The following is a 9,646-nucleotide window of genomic DNA, read 5'->3' as shown; positions in this document are numbered from 1 at the left end:
TTCATCTTGATCTTCATTATCATGTTCATTTACTTTATTTATATCTTTTTCTTTATGTATATCTTCATTTGCTTCTTCTTTATCTTCTGTTTGTCCTCCTTGTATATATGTGCGTTGTTTATTGTGTTTGAGGTTGCGTTGTTGTGTTTGGGTTTGTTTATTTGTTTGATTTGTCGTTTGTTTTCTTTTAAAGTTTGTCGAAGTTTGTAATTCTAAGGGTACAACGTACGTAATATGTTGTCGCGGAAATGTCTGCGAGAAAGTCTGAAGAAACTCAAATTGCTCCGATCGAATAGCAAAATGATCCAGGTGCAGCATTGCATGCGAGTATTCTGCTTCATTCATAATATCTAATGAAATAAGCAGCTTACAGACTTCTAATGCACTACGAAAACAACTCTGTCTCCCGAGCCCAATCATATATATCAATAAACTTGCAAATAAAACTCTATTTAGAGGGTTTCGGCAATCCATACACACCTGTACATACACACAACACGCTTCTACAAATATAGCTTTTCATATCTACTTATTTCTATTTCTTTTTTTATTATTAGTACTATTGCTGTTTTTTATAATTTTGATATTCATCATATTATTTTTTTATTTATTTCTTCATGCTACTGCTATCCCTAATACCCTCTTTATGCAGAAATACTTGTATGTCTCTAGGCATGTCTGTTTGCTTTGATTAATTAACATCAAAACAAATTAATTAATTAATTAATTAATGCTGCGGTGTATGTGCATCTATATCTTTTGCTTACCCTTGGTGTTCCGTCTGGGTTATAGGCGAAGGGTGAGAAAGAGTAATGAAAAGCTGCTTGTAGGCTGGCGACAGCAGCAGAAATTGCATTAAATGAAGCTTCCTGATTATCAACAACAAGAAAAGCCTGAGAAAGAGCGAGAAGCGAGTCGGGGTGATGAGGATAAAGCCTGCAGAACTGCTGCAGCTGCAGCAAGTCGTGGCTGTGTAAAGCAGCATAAAATAAAGGCTGTACACGCATATACTCCTCTGTATACTCCAAAGAAAACTCATAAAAACCTGTAGACTCATCTTTATTTGCAATCATCCGCACCCAAGGATGCACAAACGGGTGTACAGACACCGGAGATACCAACCAGTGGCGGCGAGACCGAGCAGAGCCTGAAAACAAAACAACAAAAGAAATAAAAAATAGAAATAAGTATAAATTAATTAATCATCCATAGGATAATGCAGGAGACAACAACCCCTCTTACGGGTAAAGCAGCAAACACAACACATCCACACAAACAAGTAAAGATATTACAAACACACAACATAAACAAACAAATAAACAGAGCAGCAAGCAGCAATACACTGACCTCGAGGATTAACTCTCACAGTCCTCATTATTTCTCTGCCAAATATTCTCCTTAGGTCTGCCTCAACATCAAAAGCAGCTCTCTCCATGTACAGACAGCTGCGGGTTGATTCAACCGCTCGCGAGACAGAGGCAGAAGAGCACAACTCATTTGCTGCTTCGGCTTCGTTTGCTGAATCCAGAGAAAGAGAAGAAGAAGCAGCTGCTTCCTCAGCAGCAGGTGCTGCTTCTTCATCTTCTGCTGCTGCTGATGATGATTGTGCTGCTGCAGGTGAATTCCTCTTGCGCCTGTTTTTATTTCGAGATCTTCTGCTTCTTGGGTTAACCGATGTGTCTTTAGAATGCTGAGGTGTCTGTACACCTGAAGCGTGAGCGGCGTTCGGCTCAGAAGATGTGGGCGGCGAACTATCAGAGCTTTCGCTTTCCTCGTCTTCTTCTGAACTCGTGAGTTGTGCACTAGCAGCCTGAAGAAAGATTGATTTATTTGTTTTGTTTGATTTTTCATTTAAAGATTGTGTGTCTGAAGACTCATCTAAAGAATCTGAAGAAGAATTTACAGGCAAATTCACAGTCTTTTGCTCGCCCTGCTGCAGAGCCGCTGTTCGCCGCAGGTGGCGTAGCGACATCTTCTGAGGACATCACCTGAGAAATCGAGGGTTTAAACAAAACAAAAAAAGTAAAAAAAGACAAATAAATGAAATTTAGATAATTTTATTCGACTTTCTTCATCTTAACGAAGACAGAAACCGCCGACTGCCGACACCTCCGGCGCATGCACGGCGGTGGTGTTGCAGAAAAAAGCCCCAACTGAAATCAAAATAAAGCATTTGATTATTATTAAGAAGAATTCTTATTCTTTATATACCTTTTTTATTGTTATTTATCTAGTAGATTTCGCCGCGTCTTCCTTCCTTCTGCCTGTCTGCCCTCAGGAGATACACACTTGTAAGGTCTTAGGAGCTCGCGGCGAAGAAACCTGCAACAGAACAACAAATTAAATACAGAGAAGAAGGAAGAATATAAAGATAAGACAGCAAAGCAAAGACAACAACAACACCTGCGTATACAGCTCAGATCTCCCTCCACCCCAGCCATACGATGGAGGTCTTGCAGACAGCCGCTTTTACCTCGATATAATTAAAATGATAGGCAGGGCGATCTTCAGCCCTCGACAGCTCTTCTCCGGGTGTACATCCACCTGCGGGTTGTCCACCATTCGATATCCACGTGGAAGCTGCCGCAGTGTTGCTGTTAGAACAACAGCAGCAGCAGCAACAGCAGCCAGTGCTGCTACTGCTGCAACTTCCCCAACCTGCAGCAGCTTATTGAGGAAGCCGGCGAGACGTAGACTTTTTCTGTTTGATAAAACACAGCCAAATGTCTTTGTGAGATCAGACGGGGTTTGTTGCGTCTCGCCTGTTGAGGAATACTATGCATCTTCATCGGCTTGCAGTTCAAGTAGCGGTTTCTATGATGCAAGGTGTACATACACCTCAAATTCTAGACAATTTAATGTTCAGTGTAACGGCTGTTCTCGCAGTCTATCAATTAAGGGTTTAAATGGAGACCATGCTGCGGCGCTGCATCGTTGGGGTGTACGTACAGGGGGTTTTTTATTTGGCTGTCGTTTTCTTTCGACTTCTTGCGAAACTTCAGGCCTTCATATGATTTCGGGAAAGGGTTTTTCTGCTTATAAAGTGTTCGTTACTTGGGGAAATCGTAGATTAGAGTTTTATGTCTGCGGTTTAGACCCTGACAGCGGCGGTGTGTCTAAAGAAGTTTCATCATCATCATCATCTTCTCCTTCTTCTTCTTCATCTTCTTCTTTTTCTTGCCTCTCTGCTGTATCTGCAGCTAAGGTGCTGCAGCCTGATATCGTGATGGTTGGCTTAGGGTATTTAGACCGGGAGAAGATGTTTGAGACATTTTCAGTAGAGAAGTTGTTGCGATGTCGTCAGCCTGAAGCTGTAGAAGTTGTGATTAAAAGAGACAATGGTCAATTCATTCCTTTAATGCAATTTCTTATTCTTAAAAATATTCAATATTACCTCGTAGGCAGAGATAGACTCGTAGAGATGGGAGCGCTGGGGCGTGAACTGCTCTGGAGGCCTGGAGAAATATATTATTTATTTTTTAGTTTGTTAAAAAGTAAAAAACAAAAAGAAAATAAACTTACTCCGTCTCTTAACAGAGTACTTGCAGAAGAGGGCTCTCGATTCACAACACTCAAGATACACCAGCTGCTCTTACAGTGGTTTTCACAAGATAAAACTGCCGATACACCTGAACCGGAACACGTACGCCTTATGAATTGTATTTTATAATTGATTGAATAATTAATTATCTCAGAGACAATTCGATATACACACCTGCAACAACAGAGAAAGAAGCAGCAGAAAGACAGTTTATCGTTTTTTAATTGCTTCTGTCTTCATCTGCATTTCTTTTGTTCGTCTTTCTCTTTATAACTCACAGGCTTTTGTTTGTTTTTCTGCTACATTTTCAGGAATTCAGAGAGCAGACTTTCATCAACAAGTGGGCAATAGGGCGAAGTGAAAGGGAATGTGCATTGCTGCTTCGTGCACAACAATTAGAGAAGACAAAACCACCTCTATCAGATGCTCTCAGGGAGAAGAAGAATATGAAGATTCTTTTAGTCTGTGATGTAGCTATGCAGAGGAGGCTTGCGGAGCGCCTTCAGACTGAGTTGAACGGCTGCTTGAGGGGGAATAAGGAACCCCTTTATAAAGAAATGATGCAGCTGCAGGACACAAGCTCAACACGATTTCATCTCTGCTTAATGATTTACTTCATCCTCCCAGTAGCTACACTTTGTCGCTTCCTTTGGAAACGTGCAAAGAAAGCCTATCTCCAATATGCCGTTGTTGGTGAGCCTGTAAAATAGATATATCCTTTATATTATTTATAGATGCTCTAGATACTAATATATCATTACTTAATACTCTAGATACTAATATATCATTGCTTAATACTTTAGAACCTTCTCTTATAATAGTAAAAAAAAACTTAATTTTGTTTACAAAAAAGCTTTTATGTGAAATAATAAAGAAAGTTCAAATGTAGTTGAATATAAAAACTTGAATAAATAATTTCATAAATTTAAAAATGAAGTGAAGGCCGTAGTTGTGAAATACTTTAAAATGCATAAGTCTTTGAATTTCAAGAATTCAACAGCCGCACCGCGATCTTCGTTTATGTTAATTCTTTTGATGAAATTCCCTGAACAGTTTGAAAGTACTTGCTTTTCTATAAAGGGTTTACCGAATGATCGTTGATTTTCAGCGCTTTCTCTCCTTAAACTGTTGTCTTTTTCTGCTGCGCTCAGGCACTACTGTAACCGTCGGCGGAGATGAAGTGCTGTCGCGCTTGAGAAGCGGAGTAGAGGAGGAAACAGAAGAAGGAAATAAAGAAAAACCAAATGCAAAGGACAAATTGGAGATCGTAGAGTCCAGATGGTTGGGCTTTAAACATGTCGTCCGAGATACTTCAAGAGATTAATTTTTCAGGTGTACGTTCAGGTGTATGTACACCCGAACGAACAGAAGACGAAACCTGAAAGCAATCTTGAGGCAGATAGCTTTAAGAGCTGTCGGTTTCCTCAGCTTTCACTCCTGCAGGGTATATATAATTGAAAGGAAATGAAATAGCTGCTGCTTCTGACAGCCTCTCCTTCCTAGGAAAGAGAGAAAAAGAGAGGCTTCTCTCTCGATGCAGCAACTGCGTAAACCTTGCAGCGCATCTTTAAGCGAACCGTTTTAAGTCTTTTTTTAGCTGTTATAAACAGAATACGTCAATTTAAAGACAAGGAGGGAGAAATGTTTGAACAAATTAAGGGCTGATCTGTTTTAAACAAGAAAAAGAAGATTCCGCTTCGTAGTAAAACGAACGCCTCGCACCATTTGAGGCACACACTGCGGCTCTGCAGCTCCCTTAGGGTTTAGGGTTTAGGGTTTAGGGTTTTTCACTGTACAAGAGCAACGCGTTCAAGCATTGCTGAAGCTTGACGTATAATCACCGCTTCGGTTGTTGGCCACCATATTCCGATCTGCTATTAATGAGCCAGCAGAACTTAGCTGAATTCATCTTAACTTAGTTGAATTTATTCTAAGTTAGTTAGTTAAATTCATGTTAAGTTAGTTGAATTCATTTTAGCTGAGTTGAATGCATCTTTAAGTCAGTTGAATTCACTTTAACTTAGTTGCATTCATCTCTAAATTAGTTTAGTTTAAGTTAATTGAATTTATTTTAATGTTTTTCTTCTTTCTTGTGAGGGTCATCCGGCAGAGGCTCCGACAGATGAACCTGCAGAAGCGCACCAACCACCAACACCATGCATATATATAATATATATACATATATATATATACATATATATATATGAAGTATATTTGCAGCTCAAGTGAGGAAGCAAACGCATATTAGTATTGAATTAAATATTTGTTTTGAAATATTTTGTTTTATTATTTGTAAAAAGTTTACCTCTAAAGTGCCGGGCGTAGAGACTCTGTTGAATTGTCTGAAGACGAAGGGGTATTGAATTCCAGTGTATGTATTGATGAGATAATTTTCTCTTAATTTAAAAAGAAAATCTTTTATTTCGCTCAAACTAAACGGATGATCCAACCCTCTATAGAAATATCGAGCTTCAAACGTCATTAAACTTATCTTCAATGCCGGCCTCTTGCCTGGGTTGTGAAATGCAGACAAAACGCGAAACTTCGCTGTAGCACAAACAAAATACAAACAACAAATAAATATATATAAAGTATATATATTAATGCACGCACACATATATACATATACATAATATATATATATAATGTATATATAATATACATATATTTACTGATTATTCACGTGAAAATTATAAATATATTATCGATATAATATGTTAAATAATATATGCTAATTATAAAAAAGATGCATAGAACAAGACTGCTGTCGGTATATGATATATACATATACATATATATATATATATATATATATGTATATACATTTCTGTGTTTGCGCATATATATATATATATAATGTAAAACGCTTCAATTCGTAGCTAAATTCGCAACAAGAAATAAAGAAAGAAAAACAAAACAAAACGAAGAGAAGCGGCCGCTGCAGTACGAACACCCACTGTGCATTACACCAACTGCTTAATTAATTGCTTAATTAATTTAATTAATTTAATTAATTAATTAAACAGGGAATATCAATTAAATGTCGTTTAAATATAAAATATAAAAAGAAGAAAACCTACGCGAATTCAACCAATAACGATCCAGACGCTCTTTAGGCGGTGGATCTGCAGTGAAGAGAAACAAACAAATAAATAAAACAATATTATTATTATAATATATTATGATTTATTATTTATTATTTATTATTATTATGATTTATTATTATTATTATAAGATTAATAATTATTATTATTACTGTTTTTATTATTTGAAAAACAAACAGTCTGACTTTACTTCGCTGTCTTTCTTGATAGTTCGCTGGAGATACACCAAAGGCTGTCTTATGAATATAAACAATAAACATGAAAATCTTATAATTACAGATATACGTAAATAAATAAATATATATATATACAGCATATTACAGTATATTATATAGAATAGATAAATATATATTCTACACTGTATTACATACGAAGGCTGTATTATTATGATGAACATAAACAATAAACACGTAGATGTTATAATTACAGATATAGGTATATATATATTAGATATAATTGTATATATATATATATATATGCATATAACATTCCTATAGTATAGCATAGTATAGGATATTTGATATATACAACAAAAATGTTGAGGGATATACTCAATCGAATAAATATGAAGTATAATAGATAATAGATAATATAAAATATAGAATATATGATATACGATACATAGCCTATATAGTATAACAACTCAGCCTTATATATACAATATAACAACTCAAAGCAAACCAACAAGTAGTAGCAATAAAGGCAGCAACAGCCAGCAATGAATGAGAAAAAGATGATGAAAATTAATAAAACCAAGTAAAAGAGTATGCAAATAATAGCGCTAACAATGCATGCATAATTCTGAGGTGAATATAACGGCATCAATTACAAAGTATAATGAAGTATTCGCCTTTAAAGCCTTACCGAAGACACGACTCCACCAGAGAAATGCAGCAAATGCTGCAGCAGACGTCCAGGCATTTCCAAAGAAGAAAAAACTTCGATTAGCAAATTGAGCCTCCCAGAATTGCTTTAGAAGTGGCTGACGAAGATAATTAGGAGGCTCAATCACCCATAGTGGTTTTATTATTTCATTAAACTGTATATTTCTTTCTAAAGGCTTTAAAGCCGCACCTCCTGCTGCCTTCGTATTTGCTGAATATAATGCAAACGAACGACGCAATGCACCCAAACGAAACGAAGAAGCAAACATCTTCCTTGCTGCTCCTGCCACTCCTACTGCTGCTGCTGCTGCTGCTGGTGTTGCTGCTGCAGTTAGGCTGTGTAAGGAGACATAGGGCAAGAAAGAAATGAGAATATAACAAGAAGTTGGAGAGGGTTTGAAGGGGAGGAGCAGAGCGAAGAAGCGAGAGAGTCAGACACGGTCTGAGGCGGCGGAGGAAAAAAGAAGAAAAAGACAGATAATTTGCCGACCACAACGAAGAGGTAATTATAGCCTCTTAGAGGCCTCTCTTCATTCTCCTTGATCACTATCGCTTCTTCTTTCTATATTTTATGATATTTTCCAGTTGCTCAACTCTTTAAAACGCACAACCCTAGTTTCGCTGCCATACCCTCCACGGGGGCTGCAACACACGGGGCTGCTGCCTCTCTTCTCCCCTCGCTGGCAGGCAGAGGAGCGATCGCCTGAAGGATGATGTTGGTGAACAACTTGCAATTCAAAACAAATAAACTGCGAAAAACAAGCTTTTTAAATTGTTCATTTGCATTCTGCTCTCCTTCACTCGCAAACGCCAGCTTCCTTTCTGTACGTACACCACAATGCCGCTCTGCCAGATCGTGTGCAACGTTGATTTCGACAAGGCAACTGCGAATGCCTTCCTCTCTGATGTGGAAAAAGGTAAATAATTCGAAAAGTAGCATTTATATTAATATGGGTTGGTAATTTCTTCACTTTTTCGTTGTTTGTGCACCAAGAACGACGCAGGATATCAAAAATTAGCAGAGAAAGGGTCGGGGTGTGTGGTGAAGTGTACTGTGGAGTATGACGGGATTTTCACCTTTTTTCTGCGCGTTTTTTTCTCTTAATTTGAGTTATTACTGTTTTTTATTCTTTTGTATGCGTATTCTGCCTCAGGATTGAGCAAGCTCCTCGGAAAACCCGTTCAGTACATCAATGTTAGCTTGACACGGGGGGAGATGCGCCATGGAGGCAGCAACGAGCCTGCTGCCAGCGTCTGTGTGAATTCAATTGGGAATATTACGACCGAAACAAACAATAAAATTTGCGTCGAGTTGGTGACTTTCTGCCAGAACCACCTGAAGATTCCCGTAGACCGCGTGTAGGTGTTTTATTTAAAGTAGAAATAGAGAGAAATAATTCAAATTGAAGTCCCCTTGGGGGAGGAGGAGGCGTCCTCATCCTCCTCTTTAGGTCTCAGCTCGTCTCTTTCTTTGTATATCAAAATTTGATGATGTTTCATATATTTAAGAGTATTGAGGTGTATGTACAGCTGCATTATTGTGTTTGTTGTTTTTCTTTTTTCAGGTTTTTCTGCTTCAGTGATATGGATGCCGCAAACGTCGGCATTGGGTCTCGCGTTTTCGCCTAAATATAAAGACAGTTAAAGAACTGCATCAATGTATGAATAGAGAAATGCAAAGAAAGAAGTTAGTTGTTCTTGTTCCGCCTGTTTTGTTTTGTTTATTTTAAATAGTTTGTTTTACTGCTTTAATTCTTCAGTTTATTTCAATTTGCAATTCGAGTCGAATTGCCCTCCGGCCATCGTTTGATAAACTCAAAAAGAGGAGAACGATTTTAAGCCGTTGTTAGTTGTTTATTAGATTTCGTCAATATTATTATTGTTTATTATTATTATTATTAGTATTTATCAATATTATTTATTAGTATTATTAACATTTATTAGCATTAGTTGTATTGCTGACTTCTTTAAACTTAGGCGTCCGCCCATTCATTAGATTCAGCTGCACGTACACCTGGCGACGAGAACAGGAAGGCTTTAATAAATAGATAATTTATTAGTAAAAATATATGCAGCAGACAAAAAAAACAGTAGAGAGATAAAGCCCACAGCTATAC

At 37.5% G+C, this 9,646-nt stretch overlaps 3 protein-coding genes across 3 annotated transcripts; 2 read left to right on the top strand and 1 right to left on the bottom strand.

Annotated features, from left to right (window-relative positions):
* Nucleotides 1-626: 626 nt before the first annotated feature.
* EAH_00052980 (hypothetical protein, conserved) lies at nt 627-1,972 on the bottom strand (the record flags this gene model as incomplete). The annotated part of the gene is made up of 3 exons (XM_013391102.1): nt 627-632; nt 768-1,147; nt 1,348-1,972. 3 exons carry the CDS (start codon nt 1,970-1,972, stop codon nt 627-629), a joined length of 1,011 nt encoding a protein of 336 aa, XP_013246556.1.
* Nucleotides 1,973-3,010: 1,038 nt separating this feature from the next.
* Nucleotides 3,011-4,865, top strand: EAH_00052970 (hypothetical protein, conserved; the record flags this gene model as incomplete). Its single annotated transcript, XM_013391101.1, has 3 exons — nt 3,011-3,643; nt 3,853-4,234; nt 4,693-4,865. 3 exons carry the CDS (start codon nt 3,011-3,013, stop codon nt 4,863-4,865), a joined length of 1,188 nt encoding a protein of 395 aa, XP_013246555.1.
* Nucleotides 4,866-8,367: 3,502 nt separating this feature from the next.
* On the top strand, nt 8,368-9,158 carry EAH_00052960 (macrophage migration inhibitory factor, putative; the record flags this gene model as incomplete). The annotated part of the gene is made up of 3 exons (XM_013391100.1): nt 8,368-8,446; nt 8,684-8,888; nt 9,095-9,158. 3 exons carry the CDS (start codon nt 8,368-8,370, stop codon nt 9,156-9,158), a joined length of 348 nt encoding a protein of 115 aa, XP_013246554.1.
* Between the last annotated feature and the right edge of the window lie 488 nt (nt 9,159-9,646).

Source organism: Eimeria acervulina, genomic scaffold (genome assembly GCF_000499425.1).
Source record: "Eimeria acervulina Houghton genomic scaffold, Eah_scaff965, whole genome shotgun sequence".
NCBI lineage: Eukaryota > Apicomplexa > Conoidasida > Eucoccidiorida > Eimeriidae > Eimeria > Eimeria acervulina.
Note: the sequence above shows the minus strand (reverse complement) of the source record. Positions and strands in the feature narration are given on the sequence as shown.